The 21,717-nt window shown below is 41.5% G+C and overlaps 1 protein-coding gene across 3 annotated transcripts; it reads right to left on the bottom strand.

Moving 5' to 3' along the window:
• Positions 1-10,542: 10,542 nt before the first annotated feature.
• LOC123401524 lies at positions 10,543-21,396 on the bottom strand. Of its 3 annotated transcripts, none has more exons than XM_045095351.1 (22): positions 20,614-21,396; positions 20,342-20,441; positions 20,161-20,242; positions 19,994-20,074; positions 19,769-19,903; positions 19,538-19,659; positions 19,171-19,335; positions 18,982-19,087; positions 16,038-16,143; positions 15,822-15,935; positions 15,564-15,736; positions 15,362-15,479; positions 14,293-14,517; positions 13,550-13,740; positions 13,297-13,464; positions 13,073-13,178; positions 12,687-12,815; positions 12,443-12,601; positions 12,162-12,365; positions 11,861-12,055; positions 11,710-11,781; positions 10,543-11,185 (listed from the first exon to the last, which is right to left on the bottom strand). In XM_045095351.1, the coding sequence occupies exons 1-22, from the start codon at positions 21,202-21,204 to the stop codon at positions 11,072-11,074; spliced, it is 3,456 nt and encodes a 1,151-aa protein (XP_044951286.1). In that variant the 5' UTR covers positions 21,205-21,396; the 3' UTR covers positions 10,543-11,071. The 3 variants fall into 3 exon arrangements, with proteins under 3 accessions (XP_044951286.1, XP_044951288.1, XP_044951287.1); XM_045095353.1 differs by having other exon boundaries at positions 15,822-15,932; XM_045095352.1 differs by having other exon boundaries at positions 20,342-20,438.
• Positions 21,397-21,717: the final 321 nt, after the last annotated feature.

The raw sequence follows: 21,717 nt of genomic DNA, 5'->3' as shown, positions 1-21,717 counted from the left end.
ACAGAACCTATGAAGTGGATACAAGAAAGACAGAAAGGATGAGCATCACAAAATTCAGATGTTTTTTTGAAATTTTGAAGTCTGAAACTTAGGGTATGATCTTCTGCGGGATGTAAATCGGTGGCACCGAGTTGGCAATTTCAGAGTCACCGAGAAAGCTTACTCACTTAATAGAAACTTGGCAGTCATTTTCAGTGGCATCGAAAAGATATGCTCGGTCTCACCGAGTTGCTTCTCAGGAACCCTAAAACAAGAATCGGTGGAACGATTTTACAAACTCGGTCTCACCGAGTTGCATGCTACGGAAGATTATATCCAAAATTTCTGCTTCTTCTACACTACGAGATTCATCTGGTGGAAGGAAGGGTTTGCACATGGTTGATTGAAGAAAATCTTTCCCAATGCGTAAGAATCAGATAGGGGAACGCCAAAGGAAATCGGATCCATACCCTAACTTGGTGGCGGTCCGGCTACAGCGGCAACGGCAGTGATGATTGCGTCAACATTGGTGAATCCCAGAGGCGGAGGCGCTCGGGGAGGCAAAGGCGACGACCAGGGGCCTTGGGGGCAGCGAGGGTTTTGCGAACGAAACGGCTTCGATGAAGTGAAGTCAAAGATTTGGTCCGCGGATATATATATATATATATATATATATATATATATATATATATATATATATACTCGTGCATTGTTGGTGTCACCGAGATGGCAAAGTCGGTGTCACCGAGTTCCTCAACTATCTGTAGACAGGGAAACTCGGTGTAACCGAGTTGGCGATTTTGGTGGTACCAAGATAGGAAAACCTGATCAACTTTGAAAAATCGGTGGCACCGAGTTTGTGGAGTTGGTCACACTGAGTTTTTCAAAGAGGTTTTGGAAGGCAGCCTTTGACGGTACGGAACTCCGAGTGCACCTTCACACATAGGGATCGACAAGTGCTTGTTCAAGTTTAATGATGAAGCATGAATAGAACTTGAGATGGGATAGCATAGATAGCTAGAGAAGGGTCCTAGGCATTCTTGTCCATCCAATTGGCAAAAGATAAATCAAAGGCCAGATAACAACAATTGGATGTCCTCGAATGATCAAACACATGCAGATCAACATGCTCACACAATAGGAATGATGAATAAAACATGGTGAACATGCACAGACATCCTAGCAGCTATCAAGCACTTGGGCAATGACAAAGTCATCTATATATGAGTATATTGACATAGGAGCAAAGTAAAAAATACTTAATCATAGGTCATAATCATCGTTAAGCACAAGTGGGGTTACCACTTTTATTTAAGCATTAATGTGTTCATATCCTTAGGATATGCTTATACTCAAGTCTTAGAGTAAAGCTCCCCCTTGATATGATATCCCCACTAAGAGGGTTCAACTAACATTGGGTTTTGTTGTAGAAGGCTTCAAGTAGGTGAAGTAGTGGTGGATGCTCTATGTTGATGAAGATCATCTTGAGTTGGGAGAAATCCTTGTTGTTTTCATACTCCTTTCACCTACATGGATTAGTCCAAAGCAAAAGGAGCATATACAAAAATATCTATGGACATGGAGTGAAGCACACATGGGATAATGTCCAAAGATTCATTAATAACCTTGTTCCTTGCTTATATTTGAGGGTATGTGTGACTCTTTGAACTAATGCATATGGTTGAGATTGATTGCATATAGTTCTTGCCAAAATGAATAAGAGTGAATTTCATTGGCAGAGTCACCCCTCCAGAACTTCTAGGTCTTCCTCTTGGGAATCCACACCAAATTGATGGGAATCCTTGGAGTTGTGGTAGCACTTGTTGAGGTAGAGCTAGTAGTATCCTTGGGAATCCACTTGACCTTGGCTTGGGGTTCTTATTCAAATAGGTCAATGTCATGTTGAAGCTTTCCCTTGCCTTTGTGGTCTTGTGGTAGAAGGCCATCTTGTGATCTCGTTCCTTCGGAAGGAGTGGAATCACACTTCTCTTCTAGGGGAACAAACTTGGGAGTGGGATATGGACCTTCTTCCCAAACATCTCCGTTGACGTTGAAGTAGCCAACACCATGTTTCTTCCGATGTCCTCCTTGCTTGCGCACAGTTTCCTCAAGTTGCTTACTTCCGGCAAGACTCTTGAAGACAACTCTCTCCATAATACCTTTCAATAGATCATTTTCTTGCTCAAGTGTAACTTGGCTAAGAGAATCGTTAGTGGAATCAATAGAGTTACTAGCAACAACATTGTTGGATTTAGCTTTAGCATTGTTGTTACTAGATGGAGAAACCTTCTTGACTTTGTTACTAGTGTTCCTAGGTTTAACTTGCGGAACAAAGTTAGACAAGAGTAATCGTTTGGCTAGATAAGAAGAACTCTTCTTCCGACGATCATCATTGATTGCTTTTAAGAACTCATGCTCTTGCTCCAACTTGAGCTTCTCGAAGCATAGCTTCTCATGGATCTTGCAAGCTCTCTATGATCTTACAGAATAGTCTCATGAGCTAACTTAAGAGTTTTTCATTCATGAGTTAGTCGTTCAATTTATTTCTTATCATCATCATTCGTTTTCTCTTGACTAGCATGATAAATAGCAAGCTCATTTTCAATGCATTCACTAGTTTTATCTAGAAGCAAGTCATCTTCTCCTATCAAGTCATCCTCATCACTATTGAAATCAAGATACTCAGAATGTGATACCTTGGGGCCTTTAGCCATGAAGCAGTTTCTGACTCCCTCATTTGGTGAATCAAATAAGTCGTAGGAGTTGCTGGAAACAAGCGCAATCCCGGCAACACCTTCATCTTGTATATAGTCGGAGTCGGAGTGATAGCTTCTCTCGGAGTGGTGGTCAAACTTAGATCCAGACACCCATTCACTCACATGAGCTTGATGTATTCTTCTTGAACTGCTCTTGGTGTATTTGTCCTTCTTCTCCGATTCCTTGCCTCTCCGTGAGTGTCTTCGTTCATAGTGATCTTCTCTACTCCTTCTCTCCCTGCGAGGTGACTCGTCTCTTGAGCTTTGTCTTCAAGGTGACTCTTCTCTTCTTTTGTAGGGAGCCAAGCACTCATTTGAGTAGTGTACGGGCTTCCCACAATTGTAGCAGTTTTGGTCACGACTGGACGAACGCTTATCATCATGTCTTGAACTTGAGCTTCTATCTTTTCCTCTACTCTTGTAGAACTTGTTGAATTTTCTGACCATGAGGCTAATCTCTTCATCAGTGACAAGATTGTCTTTTCAAGTAGCGGGATCATCACATGAAGCTTTATAAGCACCGCTTGACTTGTTGTGCAGCTCATCTTTGTCCTTGAGTGACATCTCATGAGCAATAATCCTACCAATGACTTCAGTTGGCTTGAGATCTTTGTAATTTGGCATCATTTGGATCAATATGCACACTGTGTCATACTTGCCATCAAGAGCTCTAAGTATCTTCTTGATGATGAATTTGTCAGTCATCTCTTTGCTTCCTAAGCCGGCAATCTCATTGGTGATGAGAGCTAGCTTAGAGTACATTTCAGCGACTCCTTCACCATCCTTCATCTTGAACTTATCAAGATGACTTTGAAGCACATCCAACTTGGATTCTTCGACAGAATCAGTACCTTCGTGCATATCAACCAAAGTATCCCAGATTTCTTTTGCATTCTCAAGACAACTGATTTTATTGAATTCTTCGGGGCAAAGGCAGTTGAAGATGATATTGTAGGCTTGAGAATTAAGTTGCAACATCTTCAGTTCATCAGCTGTCGCATCACGATCTGGTTCATGCCCATCTCCAAAGAAGTTACATTGCGCACCAACATGAATAACAGCCCAAACATGAGGATTAAAGCCAAGTATATGCCTTTTCATTTTATGCTTCCAACGAGCAAAATTAGTGCCATCGAAGTAAGGACCTCTACGATGATAATTTCCCTCACTAGATGCCATGCTCTCCTAGATTGTTAAACCAATGAAATGGAGACCAAAGCTCTGATACCACTTGTAGGATCAAAAGTATGTCTAGAGGGGGTGAATAGACTACTTAACAAGATATTTTTTCATTTTCCCAATTTTACTTGATAGGCAGCTACGACAGTTATAACAAGTCAAGTACACCCTACACATGTAGTTCTAATAGTATAGCAGCGGAAAGTAAACATGCAAGTGTAAATAGAGGAGTAAGGTGGGGAGATCAAATGCATGAGGTTGACATGGCGATTTTTGGCATGGTTCCAATAGGTGGCACTATCGTATGTCCATGTTAGTGGAGACTTCAACCCACACAGGATAACAACTGCAAGAGTCCACGGAGGGCTCCACCCATGGAGGGTCCACAAAGAAGCAACCTTGTCTATCCCATCACGGCTTCCGTCCATGGAGGACTAGACTTACTCATGGTAGATCTTCACGAAGTAGGCGATCTCCTTGCCCTTACAAACATCTTGGTTCAGCTCCACAACACAAAGTAGGAGGCTCCCAAGTGACACCTAACTAATCTAGGAGGCACCACCCTCCATAAGGTAATAGATGGGGTAGATAAATGAACTCCTTGATCTTGTGCTTCTAAAGATAGTATCTTCAACATAAATCACTCTCTCACAGAATATGCATGGGTAGGAGAGGTTGATTTGGTGGAAAGCAGTTTGGGGAGGCTAGAGGTCAAGTTTTAAATGTTTGGATTGGAATATCTTGGTCATAACACATGAGTAGGTGGTTCTCTCTCAGAAAATGGATTTGGAAATGAAGTGTGTGTTCTGAGTGCTTCTCCCATGACTGAGAGGTGGGTGAAGGGTTATATATAGGCAGCAACCAAAATCCAACCGTTACACACAAAAGAGCAAACTAGGTGACACGGAAGATGGAAACTCGGTGGTACCGACTAGCACTAAAGGTGTGAGCTTTTGAATCTCGGTGGGACTGATATATACAACTCGGTGGCACCAAAAAGGTAACTAACGGTTAGATGGCCAAACTCGGTGGCACTGATACTCAAACTCGGAAATTCCGATTTTTGTGTATCTTGGCAACAGAATGTTGGTCACCCAAACTCGGTAGCACCGATGTAGTTTCGGTTGCACCGATTTGATGGGAATGGCTAGGGTTCTGTCTAAGGTTCAAACTCGGTGGGTCCGATATAGAAATGTTGGTGACACTGAATTTGTGAATGTGGAACTTGATAGAGTGGATATGTGGGAAAAATGACTCAGTGTTTTGGTGGCTAACTTTGAGCATTTGAGCAATCGGTTCATTTTACTACCTCACCCTATTTTAGTAGTATTGGCTTTCCTATGGACTCAAAAAGTGATTTCTCACAAATATAAAATGAAGAGTCTTCTAGATTGAAGCTTGAGCCAATATCATTCCTTTCTTGCATCCATGGGCATCTCCACATAAACATTAAGCCATAGCATCTTTTGAACTTTTTCCGAAATATACTTGGAAAACACATTAGTCCAATGATGCATATGTTGTGATCAATTATCAAAACCACCCTAGGGAGCAATTGTACTTTTATTCTACTTGACACAAACGTGATGCCTATATGCGTAATCATTGCCTTGGATATCTTCATAATTATTCAATTTTCTATCAATTTCTCAACAGAAATTTGTTCACCCACCGCATTATTTTCCTTCATGAGAGAAGCCTCTAATGAAACCTGTGGCCCCGGGTATATTTTCCATATTATACTTTCAGATATGTAAACCAAAAATACCAAATATATATTGTTGCCATTTGTTTACTTTTAGTTCTAGCAATCTTTTATATCTATCTCTATCAGATCTCATCCTTGCAAATAACCGTGAAGGGATTGACAACCCCTTTTTAGCGTTGGGTGCAAGTGTTTGATTGTTTGTGTAGGTGCTAAGATTGGGGCCTTGCTTGTTCCTCCTACTGGATTGATACCTTGGTTCTCAACAAACTGAGGGAAATACTTATCTAATTTGTTGCATCACCCTTTCCTCTTCAAGGGAAAACCAACGCAAGCTCAAGAAGTAGCAGCGTCTTGTCGGGTCTTGATGAGGATGGTTGCGCCTTCGCTCCGGGCAGGTGCCGGGGGTCCTTGGCCTGTCTTGGACTGTTGGTGTTGGTCTTGATATTAGGGATGCTTCCAATGCCCGTGTATAAGTCAGGGACACTAGGTACCCTATTATTAGTGCACCGACAATGGGCTGGTGGATAGTGGTGGTGAAATTCTAGCACGGCTCGGCCAAGCGTAACTGGAAGAAAAGATGAAGGGAGAGAGGGAAATCGGTGGCTAGGCAAAGGGATGTGCTCCGTCCCCTCTATATATAGGGGTGTGGGGAGTGTCGACCAGTGCTAGCCCCTCCTCTAACGAGAGGGGGCGATGACCTAGCAGGAGCCTTGCCCTTCAAGGCAAGGGGAGCCTCCCACCGTTAGGGTTTCCCCCCTTCTAGCCACATGGACCTTGGGGGCTGGTGCGCCTCGCCCATGTAGGCCAGGGTGCCTCCTTATAGCACATGCAGGCCTCCGGGATAGGTGGGACCCACGGGTGGTCCCCCAGAACCCGTCCGTACCTCGACATAATGCTAGTAAATTTCCAATATTTTTCGGAACCTTGAAAACCACTTTCCATTATAAATATTTACCTAAAGACCATTCCGGAGACCTCCTGATGACTTGGATCTCATCTGAGACCCTGAACAATATTAAATCTCACCATTATGAATATTCAAATACTATCCTAGCGTTATTGAACGTTAAGTGTGTGATCCTGTGGGTTGGAGAACATGCAGACATGATTGGGACACCTCTCCAATCAATAATTCATTAGTGGGACCTAGATCTTTATAGGTTTGAACCACAATGTCGAGGATTCACATAATCCCATATGCAATTCCCTTTGACTAATGATATGTTACTTGCCCGAGATTTGATCGTTAGTATCACCATACCTTATTCAATCTCGTTACCGGCAAGTATATTTACTCGTTCCGTAGTACAATATCCCCATGACTAAACACATTAGTAACATGCTTGTAAGCTACTTAGGATGTCGTATTACCGAGAGGGCCCAAAGATCTCTGTCACATGGAATGACAAATCTCACTCTCGATCCATGCAACACAAAAAATACTTTCTGAGATACCTGAAGACCACTTTTATGATCACCCAGTTACGAAGTGACTCTTGGATACCCACAAAGTATTCTTCTGGTATTAGGGAGTTGCACAATCTCGCGGTTTAAGGAACTTATACTTGACATTAAGAAAACTATAGCAAGTAAAACTAAGTGACATGATCAATTGCTAAGCTTACGATTGGGTCTGTCCATAACATCATTCTTCTAATGATGTGATCTCATTATCAAATAACAACTCATGTCTATGGTTAGGAAATCATAACCATCTTTGATCAATGAGCTAGTGAAGTAGAGGCTCATAGGGACACAGTGTTTGTTTATGTATCCACACATGTATGTGAATTTTTAGTTAATACAATTATAGCATGGAGAATAAGTATTTATCAATAACAAGGAAATATGATAATAACAACTTTATTATTGCCTCTAGGGCATATTTCCAATAGAACATGTACATTCCAAAGAAACATGGAGGTACGAGACTTTGTGATCTATGTTGCTTCCATTTGGCCTTGCTAGCAAAATAATCTTTGTGCCTTTTACCCGAGCCTGATTCCTCATATGTGAAAATTCTCATAGCCAAATATTTTTCTTCTGACAAACTGTTAAATGTTGATCTCAAGGAAGGTTCATCATACACTTGGCAGAGCTTGTGGGCAAGAATTCAATCCTTCAACAAAGATGCATACGTCGTGTAGGAGATGGTACGTCTATAAATACTTGGAGTGCTGCTTGAATCCCACACGGTCCATGAGGCAAGTGATTATCACTAGATGTAATGTAGTAATTACAAAGATTGTTGGATCAATTAACCAAGAAGCTAGATGATGGTACAAGGACTTGTCCATAGGCATATTCTACGTGGTTGATGCAAACAAGATATTGTCTATTCCGCTAGCAATTGGTACGATTGTCAACGATCAACTTGTCAATACAGAAGATCAAGGATATCCCTTACTTTCACGAGTGGATAAAACACTACATAAATCTATAGGCTAAGACACATGTTTTGTACCTAGGTTCAAGCCAACGCAAGGTGTAACACCCAACATCATGTTGTGTTTTTTAATCTATTGACATGAATGGTTATAGGATGAACTCGTGCACTCTTTTTTACCTCCAAGTGTTGAGTAATAGTTCTTCCTAAGGTGCTATCATTATCCATGTTGGAGACAGAATTGCACACAAGGTATTACAATCTAGTTTTATTGGCCTACTCTTTTTAAGGATGCCCATAAGTTTATTCTTTCTTGTGATGAAATCAAATAATTGATAATATTAGTAGACATCATGAAATGCCTATGAACTATTGTGTGGAGTCTTGATTATATGGGACCTTTCCCAACCTCACATGACTACACTCATATTCTAGTTGTCGCTGATTATGACACTAAGTGTGTAGAAACTAATCCAACTAAAAATGATGATCATAAGATTTCTATTAAAATGCTTAAAGACGTTATATTTCCGAGGTTTGGAGTTCCTAGATATGTTATGACCGATGGAGGTTCACATTTTATTCATGGTGCTTTTAGAAAAGTTCTTGCTAAGTGTGATGTAAACCATATAGTATAATCGCCTTATCATCCTCAGTCTAAAGTTGAATTATCCAATAGGGAGATCAATTTAATTTTGCAGGAGATAGCCACTTTAAGCAATTGTCTGCTGACATCGATGAATTTTACGGTGTAGGTTTCATGCCATAGAACGGCCATCAATGAATTGCGAAGGGGTAGGTTTCATTTTGTTGTAATTTTCTAAGCAATTGTCTTCTTTGTTAATTGTAGCTGGGTGATGGTTGTAGCTTGTTTCACTCATGAGAAGTGGTTTGCAAAACTACACTTGCTTGATGATGTAATACTATATGTCTTCTAAGACCAAGTTAATCGACCAGAGGAGGTGAATGGGAGCTTATGCCAAACTCTTTGAAAAAACTAATTCTTCGAAGAAGTATAGAGTCACCGGAACAATACACGGCGGTATGAAGAAATATTGAGCAAATACTAAAGAATAACTTATGTGGCTAGAAGCTTAAGTAAACATGCAATGAGGGGGAGTTCTCCATAATTCCGAACTATATCATGAATTTTTTTCTTTCGAATTATTATCTTTGTTAAAACTTTAACCAATTTTGTTATCAATCACCAAACTTTAACCAATTTTGCCCTCTTTGTAGTTTTTGGATGAATTATGACAGAAGTGGTTAAGACACAAAGGTGTTTGTGAGTATACACACGTGAAAGTATGAGAGGATTTGGTTTAACTATTGGTTGTGACCCCTAAAAATGTTCTGAAAACATTTATTCTTCTTTAGGCAAATCACGCTATTAGGAAACCTGCTATAAGGCTATCTTATGTCGAGGAATTTCACACTTCAAAATTTCATATCAGCCCCATGGATTGTGACCCCGTCTATTAATACCCCTACCTCAACCTTAAATTGTTCGATGCTCCGTGTGAATCGAGACAATACGTTCGTGGGCACGTTGAGTCCATCGGTCATATTAGCCACATGGGTCGTGACCCCGTCTACAAATAACCACTACCTCAACCTTAAACGGTTCGATGCTTCGCGTGAACTGAGACAGGTGTTGGCCTATCAACTCATTATCCTAACGAATTTGAGCGGATCCCAATAGTAACGTCACTGGGCATCAATGAAGACACTAATTGAAGTTCATTAAAGACTTGTTAATCTTGAAGATTTTGCATCTTCCAAACGATTAGGTGTCTGTTCATAGCCTCCAACATGTGGGCTAGTTGAAGGACAAGTCAGTTAAGGTTCGAAGATGACCACAATATCAACCTCGAGTAGTTAGTCGGCTTCTAAGTGAACCTGGCTCAAAAGAGCATAGGGTGAATACTTTCGTGTCTTGACAGCTTTGGCTAAGCCCCTCGAGTCAGATATAGAGTTCTGCCAACAACTTGAACTTGGTCAACAAAATCATGTGTCTTGATCGAGCTGATGGGTTCTAATTTCTTCATGCCAATTTACTTTGTGTGATTTGCATCTTCATATCAAATTGTTCATTTCCCTTATCTTAAAATATATTGAATACTTCTCTATTCCGCTCCTTAGCTCAATGCTTTGTTCTGTATTCAGTTTTGATGATGTGCTTGCTTTTCTTGTTAGACTCATATATCGGGTATGTTACTTAATTATCATATTATCTTTGATTCAGCTGTCGTTATTTCAGTTACTTTGGAAGAATAGGTAAACATTTGGAAACATGCATTTGACCCCTACAAAGTGTTCGCATGAGCTTCCCAAATTGTTCTCCATCTCAGCTTTATACTAATTCACCGTCAAAGAGAGATTTGTGATCTACTTAACAAAGACCAAATACACTCCTTTTAACAATTGGAAACCGTCAAAGAGAGGTTTGTGATCCACTTAACAGACCAAATACACTCCTTTTAACAATTGGAAACCCTGAAGACAAATCCTGTGACAGCCAAATTTCCAACATGTAATCACGTAACTGAACTTTTCAAAGAAAGCTGCCAAATATACACTCCTTTTAAAATTCCAAATACACTCTTTGGAAAGCACATCTTGCTTGCCACTAACCAAATACACTCCTTTTAACAATTGGAAACCGTCAAAGAGAGGTTTGTGATCCACTTAACAGACCAAATACACTCCTTTTAACAATTGGAAACCCTGAAGACAAATCCTGTGACAGCCAAATTTCCAACATGTAATCACGTAACTGAACTTTTCAAAGAAAGCTGCCAAATATACACTCCTTTTAAAATTCCAAATACACTCTTTGGAAAGCACATCTTGCTTGCCACTAACCAATTACACAATTTTCCTCTTCACTTTCTGAAACAATTACCAACCCACTATGAACAGAAAGAATGGGGACATCTCTACATGTATACATAAATTCTGCACACTAAACAAAGCAAAACCGAAGTTTAATCTCGAACATATTTCAGATCTTAGCAGAGATCCATCTGAATGTTAGACGGTTCTTCTCCTACCCCGCCGCCCTCAACAAAGGATAGAACGAGCGTCAATCACCGATTGTGGTGGATCCAGGTCCTTGTCCTGGAGAGCGTTGCCCAGCAGCTTTTGCATCTCTGATGCAAAGACATCATCCAGGATCTGCACAAGATAGCTCCTCAGGACTAACAGATTTTTAAACCACATACAGTATTAATTATTCCATCATCCTAAGTATCTACTCCCTTACTGTTGTCAAGATGTTGCACTGTGGTCTATAGTTTCAGATGGAACTTTGCCGTCCCTTGATAATACATGAAACAACACACTGGAAATTTGGTCCAGGGTTCTCTATGATGCGATGAAAACTTTATAAGCACTATAATAGCATCTTTTTTTGCGAGGAACACTGTAGTTATACCTAATTTCTTACTCCTTCCGTCCATATAAGCTACTGCACTGATATTTTTTTCCCAATAACAGTTTTCATTACATAGAGAGCTTCTTCCCAAATATAGGAGCTACTTTCCTAACATAAACACAGCAGGTACATAGTTATTAGATTATCTCGGTGTACTTTGCCCGTTCTATTATTCCATATTATTATTTTCTGATAACTGTTTTCATTTCTTAGAGCTGCTTCCCTAATAGTATAAGATAAATATTGATGATGAGTGTGGGCTTACCCCTAAAGCGTAATCGGATCCACGATACCAAATCCTGTTCTCCTTTCTGCTCTCGAGAAACCTCAACACAGTCTGCCAAAATGAAGTTGATATGTAAGCATAATTTGTCATGGCAGCATTTGGAACCAAAGTTTTTTCTCGTTGTATTTACCTGGCCCAACCTATCCCAGAAACCTCGGCAAATAGCGACAAATATTCTGCAGGAAAAGACCCCGTGGAGGTTGTGTATGGAATCAGAGAGTTGTGCACGGAGAGCCTGCATCCTTTCACGCATTTCACTTTCACCTTCAGTCTCTTTTGTTTCTTCAAGAATTCGTTTTAGCCTTGTAGTCCGATTAGCTTGTGTCTGAAATCAACAATGAAAGTTATGACTTCTATCCATTGTAATATGTCTTATCTAAATCAGATGAAGAACGACATTAACGTTAAGAATGTGTCAGAACAGTCCTTACTTCACTAACAATCTTCTCCACTATTGCCTGCAGGTATTTCTTGTACTTCTTTCTCAACATGACTGTGATGGAGTTCATTTGCTCTCCAAAAAGTGTGGTCCCGTTTGCTATGGTTAGATATGCTGCCCACGATTTGAGAATCTCCTCAACACGGCAGTGTAACACATCTAGCATTCTTTTAACTGTATTCATGAATGTTCCTAACTGTGACGAAGAACAATGCCGGTCATTAGTGAACGACCCACTGAACAAACTACATGATATAGTGCAAGCATATATACCTGATTTGGCACAACATATGGAGCTACCGATTGTCTCCTTGTCAGTCTTTGAACATGCTTCTCAAGAATTTTTGGTATGCCGTCTCTCAGAGGCATTAGAGTCTCCATGTATTGCTTCTCCAGTGCCTTCATAACTTCCCTTTCGACATCAGCAATAGCCTGAATAATAAAAGGAATATCAGTCGAGTGCAGTACATGAAAAATATGGGAACTGATTCAAGGGGATGCAGATGGTGGTACATACACTCTCCAAACTCATTAGATATTGAGGCCATCTGTTGATAACTACTCCATACTCATGTATGCTTTCTTTTATTTGCTCATATACTTGCTCAACAAATGGTGAAGTTGTAGATGCTGCAGGATAGGATAACTGCAAAAGGAGGTGAGGAATTATGCAAGGAAGTCCAGCTGCTAAGGTCAGCCAAGCGATCTGTTTTTTATTATCTAATACTCCCTCCGTTCCTAAATATAAGACCTTTTAGAGATTTTATTATGAACAACATACGGATGCATATAGACATATTTTAGAGCGTAGATTCATTCATTTTGCTCCGTATGTAGTTCATAGTGAAATCTCTAAAAGGTCTTATATTTAGAAACGGAGGGAGTATATGTGTTTATGGTTACCTTCTCAGCTTTGCAATAATCAAGCAAGTGCAACCGGGTATCTTCAATCCACACCATAATGTAATCATGAAACAACTCCCTCGAAAGTACACCCCCATGAACAGGTCTACAATTGTATAATGAGACAAAATGAATCAGCTGAAAAGAATTTGCTGTTTGGGCATTTGGAGACACACATATAAATTGGAGAATACAGTAAAAACTATTGGCTGTTTGTATTTTACCTGACTTGCCAGGAGTCAAGATCTCTCTCAAAGTCAGCAGTCGCAATGAGCAGTTCAGCAACATGTTGTAAGGGTCTTGATGGAGGGCTTGCAGAGAGAAAACCCTTCAATCGTTTGCATAGTTCTGTACTATACAGGGATGCTGATATGTTTGGAAGATCTATCGAACTAAAAGAGGACAATGTGAGGGGAGTTCTGAGTAGTATCTAAGCAAACGGAAATATTTTTACTAGAGCAAGCATATATTTGCTACCTTGGGAGTATGTTCTGATTGTGAATCTTGATGTCTGCTTGAATCTCAAGACTTATGTTAATGCATAGTGTCTTCATTTTGAGATAGGCAGCAGAAATAGTCATCTCGTCTGTAAGAAGGTTGTCATTATTGCTTGACATGAACTCGTCTGTCTCAATCATATGCCTCCTGCACCTCTTTGCAGCAGCAGTCTGTAAAAGGGAGATTATTTGTTTACCTATGGTTATACAAAGAAGCAACAAAAGAGGCATATACCCTTTATTTATGCTAGTTTAAGTGCAAGTTGCATCATAGGTGAAACTTTAATCCATCTATCAAATCTATGGTACTCCCTGTGTCCACAGCCAAAACGCCTTACATTTGTGGACAGCGGGAGTATATAATTTTCAGAGCAAGCTGCACCAAATGCGAACCAATGAGGCATGTTTTCCAATTCATTCCTAATTCACTTGTCTCCAAACTTGGACTATTAAATACACAAGTCACCAAAGTGGACTACTAAATATTATGAAATGTTTAGCTGATGTTGGAAATAATCATAATGATAAACTCGTTAGCTTGTACTGTGTTTGAACAATCAGCATAAAACAAGTTCTATCACATATATTTGAGCTATAAAATTGGAAACATAAATGCCTTCACCACCCCCTATATAAGTTAGACATGTGCGACTCATCGCTCTGAGAAAAAAATGGTATCTGAATGAAAATACTTCATTAGAGTATGCATTTCAGATGTCTGACCTGCAGATAGCTCCTGAGTATGCTCTGTGCTTCATTAGAGAGTATATCATGCAGTACACTGAATATCTGAACTGCAGGTGCCAAAGCTGGTGCAGCACAATCTGATATGGGGCCAAATAGCTCTGATAAGCCCGTAATAGAATGCTCATCCAGTGATTTATAATTTTCGAACACAATCGCAAGAAGAACATTGATCCTATCTTCGCAGTCAAGCAGTATACTTCTCTGCACACAAATAAAAAATAATCAAGGCTGGCATAAGTGATGAAAAGAGAGGATCACTGGGTGGCTGTACCTTTGGCACACCTGATTTTGTAACCAGCCTATTTTAGCACACGCTGTGTTCACTTGGACATTGAACTTCTTACATCTATATGAGTTGAGTTATTGGCTTATCTTATGTATTCATGTCGTCTGGCGGTATTTGCATGCAACCTTCTTAATGTAAAGACCTCTCTTGTCTCGTGAAAGCTAACAACCAGCTTTCTCTTAAAGAAAAAAACTGGGTTGCTGGTAGTCTAGAATTTAGTACACATTGTGTTCGCAAGGACATTTTCAAAGTATTGGCCTATATATTCTTGTCATCTGGCAGTATTTGTATGGAACCATTTTCATGTATAAAAAAAAAGATTACCTCGTCTAGTGAAAGCTAATGACCACCTTCCACTTAAAGAAAAACCAGGGGTATTAGCAACCTAGAAATTAGTACACATCGTGTTCCCTAGGACATGTTAAACTTCTACGAATTATTCGCTATTTGTTCATGTTGTATTGGCACATGACCTGTTTAGGGCCCCTCCCAGTGCTCCAAGGTGCAAATAGGCCAAATGCATGGTGACATCCTAGTTAATGACGAGAGAGATTATAGTTGTATCTTAGATACAGCCTTTGTCACAAGGCCCTAGAAACAATCATAAAAATGCTTGAATGGTCCACAAAAGAGCTTAAGATACAACACTTTACTTTAAGATACTATGCAATGGGGAAATTGTATGTAAACACTGATGATGCAACAAGTGACCTCAAAAAACAAGACAACCCACCGGGAGTAGCCTAATGTAAAGGGTACCTCTTGTCTTGTTAAAGTTCTGTCATCCCGTGCTTTCATGACAGGGAGAAGCAACTCATATGTAAGTTCCAAGCAATCCTTTGTTGGCGTTGCCACATTTAAAATGTAACAAAGGTACCTGTAAAATGTCATAGATACCAATATCAAGTTTTGCTATATTTACTAGCCATCATTGAACATACACAACCAAATAATATATCACCTCAATTTTCTATATGCATCTGATACCCCATAGTAATCAGAAAATTCATCCAGCAGCCATTTCCACGAACCACTGATGTGCAACATTTTGCTGTTGAAATTTTGAGCTCCCATTGCTGCTTCCAGAACCATGTCATATATTATAGTATCGACAGCCAGACCACCTTGCGGCATCTACTTTTACAATACCATCCAAGATTAAGATAGATGCTTAACGTTTACAAAATAATTGTATAAGTAGGAAAATAAAAGAGTAGACCTTTGCAGATCCATAATTGTCCGAAGGCGTGGACAAGTTCAGACAAAGCTGAATTTTGCCCACACATTCTTGATCCTCAAGATATAGAGGCCACCATCTGGTGAATTCCTCCTGCTGTTTCCAAATTTGTACAATTGAGAAATGCATTTTAGCTACTTGTCAGTACAGTCATGAATCAACTACAACAATGAGGGTGCGAGCGCTGAGAATACATACGTGGGCATCACTGAATGATGAAACTTGAATTTCTGCACGGCCTATGACAACCCTATTGTTGTCTTGTACTTCAACAAGAATATCATCTCCCTGGCCCTCTAGATAACTGAAGCATAAGTATTAACTGTTAGTAGATGGTTCAAGAACATTATCTGAGCAAATATTTTAATTCCACTGATAGAAAGAATATGTAAGGGCACCTCTAGCCGATCCCTTACAAAATAGAGGAACCACCGAGTAAACTTATTGGAGTAAAATTTTACTCCTCTAAAGGTGGCCGGACCTATCCAATCCCCTAAACTTAGTGGAGTATTTTTTTTGCTCAATTCTGTTTGCCTAGCCGAATGAAATACACAAAATTGCACAAAATATCATCAATCATTCAAATATTTGAAGATAAACATGCACAACACATAAACAGTTAACAAGCATAAGGTTTCACGTATCAAGGTATTCAAATTAAAAATGCGTAGTTCATCCAAAAGACATCACATCATCGATCAAGTTTGATCCAAAATCACCACAACATAGCATGTTTTATGTTGTGGATCGAGGCCAATCCATGGCATGCACGAACTCAAACACCGTCCTCGCCAAAGACATCACATCATCGATCAAGTTTGATCCAAAATCACCACAACATAGCATGTTTTATGTTGTGGATCGAGGCCAATCCATGGCATGCACGAACTCAAACACCGTCCTCGCCAAAGACATCATATCATCGATCAAGTTTGATCCAAAATCACCACAACATAGCATGTTTTATGTTGCGGATCGAGGCCAATCCATGGCATGCACGAACTCAAACACCGTCCTCACCAAAGAAATCACCACAACCACCATACACAGTTAACAAGCATAAGGTTCCACGGATCAAGGTATTCAAATTAAAAATGCGTAGTTCATCCAAAAGACATCACAATCCATGGCATGCACGAACTCAAACACCGTCCTCGCCAAAGAAATCACCACAACCACGACCATACACGGTTAACAAGCATAAGGTTCCACGGATCAAGGTATTCAAATTAAAAATGCATAGTTCATCCAAAAGACATCACATCATCGATCAAGTTTGATCCAAAATCACCACAACATAGCATGTTTTATGTTGCGGATCGAGGCCAATCCATGGCATGCATGAACTCAAACACCGTCCTCGCCAAAGACATCACATCTTCGATCAAGTTTGATCCAAAATCGCCACAACATAGCATGTTTTATGTTGCGGATCGAGGCCAATCCATGGCATGCACGAACTCAAACACCATCCTTGCCAAAGAAATCACCACAACCATCACCATACACATCCCCCCCCTCCACCACCACCACCATTCTGAAGAGAGACCTCCGTTTGGGTCAAAATCTCCCCACGAGCAATGATACAAAGTGAAGGACTTGTGACCGAACTTCTTCTTTCTATGTTTGAAGATATCTTGGATGATGGGGCCATACTCCGTGGCCGGCACACCGCTAGGTGGCGAAGGATTCACTTGATCAATGCAACCGGATGCATTGGTCTTGGATGGTGCCCCAACGATGCTTAAGAGAACCTTAGGTGCGGCTTCATGTGACATCCACAGAGTTGTTGTCCTACTTGGCCTCCATGGGATCATCCACCTCTTCCTCTTCGGCCATCTCCTCGACCTCGGCCTCCTCTTGATCATCGAATACCGAATCAATAGAGGAGTCACACGAGTATGTGACACCTCCAAAGACGCCAAAAATCGTGGATGTCACATGAGTTGTCGATATTCGATGATCAAGAGGAGGCCAAGCCCAAGCCCAAGCCCAAGCATATGCGTCACCGTGTGCATCTCCGCACTACGACAACAACAAACTTCATCATCCATCAGCCCCCAACAATAACTGTACAATAACCGTGTTCATCTTCTTCTTTGCCCCACCCCTTCGGCAATGGTGTCCACGGCAGTCGTCGGCTCCCTAGCTCGCTTGCCGCCGTTGCTGGAGACTTAGTGGCCACCCCGGCGACCTTGCTACCGGCGGTAATTGCCAATGTGATGGTCCGGACAACATTTTTGGTCCCCAACCTTTTCTTCAATGCGGGCGGCGGCACTAGGGTGGTTTAAGATGGCGAGGCGCCAACGGCAGTGGTCGGCGAGGTCTTTGCCACCCATTCCAGCCGGAGCAGCGGTCATCGGTGGCGGCGGTGACGTGTGGGGGAGGCGGCGGCAGGAACAGTTGCGCCGGGTGGGCGGGAGAACAGGTGGGGGGGGGGGGATTTACTTGGCAGCGTGGGGGGTGACTGTATTTAGGCACCGCGGGCCAAATTTTCGATGGAGGAGTAATTTTTTTACTCCTATAAGCGGTTTAGGTCTAGGTGCCGGTTAGAGGAGTAAAACTGAAATTTTCACTCTATAGCTATTTAGGGAATCGGCTAGAGATGCCCTAAGTGCATAACACAATCATAGCTATTTTCTTTGTTCCCAAATATTTGAAGTTCTAGTTTTGTTCTAGGTTAAACTTCTCTATGTTTGACCAAGTCAACACAAAACTATGCTAATGTTTTACAACATCAAATATGCTAAGTATATCTGTTAATATAGTTCAATAACATTATCTGAGCAAATATTTTGGTTCCATTGACAGAACGAATATGCAAGTGTATCACAATCTATAGCTATTTTCTGTGTTCCCAATTATTCGAAGTTCTGGTATTGTTCCAAGTTAAACTTCTCTATGTTTAACCAACTCTATAGAAAAATATGCCAATATCTACGGACATCAATATATACAGCCAATATCTACAAATTCAAATATATATAGTATGGAAATATATGTTATGATGAATCTAATGAAACTAATTTGGTATTGTAGATTTTAATATATTTATTATAGACTTGATCAAGCTTAAAGAAGTTTGACTTAGGACAAAATTAAGGTTCAGATATTTGGAACGGAGGGAGAATAGCAGACTTACAAGAGTTGAGATTCACCAGTCCCCGGCTTCAAATATTGCAGAGAAACGGAATCTCTTTCTTGACCTTTGCGGGAGCTTTTTAATTCTAGTGTGCATGTAAACATTTCTGCAAGTATGATATTGTGTTACTAAATACAGAAATGAACTCTGTCAGGTATAAGCCATAAAAAACATTTGCATCCTTTTAACCTTCAGGCAAAGATGTAGATGATGTGGATGTCAGCATAGTAACCTGGCTCTTCAGAATCTTAGAAATCTGTCTGACATACTCGCTACCAGCTTGCATGTAGAGATTTCTAAAGGATGATGTTGCGCGAAGCTTTGGTCTTTGCGGTACAACACGTATCTTTCTTACTGTTAACAAACAATAAGAATATGAGAACAAACCTTTTTTTTGAGCACACACGCTAACTAATCTGAACACTTGCATTCTGCAATGCGTAGATTGTTAACTTTTCATTTCCAAGACGAGTTTACTCGGTGATATTATTTCCATTGAAAGAAAAACTGAAGTTGAAATCTATAAAAATGATGTTCTTTGGTTGCCGATTCATACCTTCGATCTCAATCCGTTTAACCAGTTTCCTTGCCTTCATGCTACAACTTTCATCCTTATCATAGGTATGTTTTCCATCATCTTGATTCTTATGCTTTGGATGAAGCAAAAATTTCTGTATTCTATTCATCATAAAAAAATCATAAGCTGTGAGCCCAAAGGAAAATTAAGGTCAAATAACATAAAGCAAGATTACCCAGAACATTAATTCATGCATGAGTTGTTGCATACCCAAAGGCGCTTCTAAGTACCATGCACTCATCGCGGAGGAATTCTGGAGCCTCCATGCAATTTTTTGCCCATGCATTCAGACAAAGCCGAAAACATGCATCATATGCAACAAATGATTGCCATGCATTTTGGACACTGTCAAGTAAAAAAGTGGTCGATAAGAAGTTAAGAGCAGGAAACAGATGAAACGTCTACAGATGGGTAGCAAGTAAATGAAAAACTCACTTAGTTGTGAAGCTGGGTATCTGAGCTAATAAATTGTTCTCGATGTACGGCATCTGAACACCATCCGCCTGAACATTTGATCTGAATTTCATTTTTTCTGTTAGGCGGGAAAAAAAGGGAATCGTGTGCCTGAACTACTCCAAAATGTAAATTATGATCTACTGCACCTCGGAAGCTCATGGACATCTTGAGCCAGTATATCCGCCACTGAGGAGATCTCAGTCTTCTTGAAGCCTCCGTTCTCGTCAGCTATTTGCACACCAAGTAATGATCTAATTATCTTTTCCTGGCAAAGGGAAATACAAAGGAACTGTGTTGGCAGTAAGAAGAAGTGGTCGTTGCTCTCACCAATTTCATCGAAAATGCCATCCACCTCCCCATCTCGTGCAATTGGGGGAGCACTTGGTGGCCCGAAATCCTGGAATTTCTGCGTATCAACGTAGCGCTGCTGGATATGAAAATAATAATTAGAGTTGCTTGCTACTTTTGCCAGCACATACGCGCACCTATGCAATCTTCTAATTATGAAGCATGAAGAAACATGGAACTGTTAACCAACAGGATTCCTTAACCCCTAATTTACAGTGGAAATATCAAGCAAGCTGGAGTAGCATCCTTACACGCGAGCTGCAGTCCACCTGATCCTGACCAAGGGAGCTTCTCCCGGCAAACGCGGCCGCGGCCGCGGCTCGCACCTCGACCCGAAGGTTCTCCTTGGACTGCCCCCGTGCAAGCCCGCCGCCCCTCCGTCTGAACTGCGACGTGACCTCGTCCTCGACGCCATTTCCGTACAGGTCCCTCGCCCTCCGGAACAGGCTGGAGTCACTGGAGCACACCCCGTCCTCCTCGGCCGTGTGGTCAGAGAAGTAGCCGTAACCGCAGTCCTCGGTGAGCCCCCAGGATGCGACGCTCTCCTCCCCCTCCTCCTCCTCCTCAGAGTCCGCGGCGAGGAGCACGGAGTGGCGGCAGAGGAGCCCCGAGTGGCGCGTGGCGGTTCGCACCGGCGGCGGCAGACTCTTGGGGGAGAAGAGGCCGACGCACGCCCTGTTGTACAGCGCGGGGCTCCTGGGCGCCGCCGCGCCCTCCGAGATCTGTCCCAGAGGCAGCCGCTCCGCCAGTGGAGACCTCGCCGCGGCGGGGGCGGGGGGAGTATCCGTGCCCTGCTTGATCCAGCTGATGGCCGACTCGTCGAGGCCCTCCGTGAACATCATCGTCGCCGCGACGCGCGAGCCCCAGGAGCGAGGATTTGGGTCGACGTTGCCGCGGATTGGGGAATTTGCGACTGGAAATTTTGGCTGTGGCTTGGGGATTTGGGAGGGTTGCGGGGAGGAGAGGAGGGCGTCTGGTATGGTAGTAGACTAGTAGTAGAGGAAGAATCCTAGGTGGAGACGATGATGGGGGAGATAGTGGGGAAAGTGGGGTGTTGTAACGGCTAGTTCCTCGGGCGCGGCCTTGAATGGATCCGCGCTGAGCTGGCAGACGGTCCTCCGGGCTACGATCTGAAGATGGCCCATGTGTGTGCTGAGACTTTGGGTGAGCCCTGGCCTGCCTGCAAGCGAGATAACGAGTAGACATAATAAATTGAATATAACTCATTTTGTAGGATGGTCAATGGTCTGTTGCCTAAAATTGTGACGTGCTGCATTTAATTTCAAGCTACCTAGAGCACGTACAATAGTATACGCAGTTGTTGGCTATAAGGCATTGACATGTCATCTATAACC

Source organism: Hordeum vulgare, chromosome 6H, assembly GCF_904849725.1.
Source record: "Hordeum vulgare subsp. vulgare chromosome 6H, MorexV3_pseudomolecules_assembly, whole genome shotgun sequence".
NCBI classification, from domain to species: Eukaryota; Viridiplantae; Streptophyta; class Magnoliopsida; order Poales; family Poaceae; genus Hordeum; species Hordeum vulgare.
Note: the sequence above shows the minus strand (reverse complement) of the source record. Positions and strands in the feature narration are given on the sequence as shown.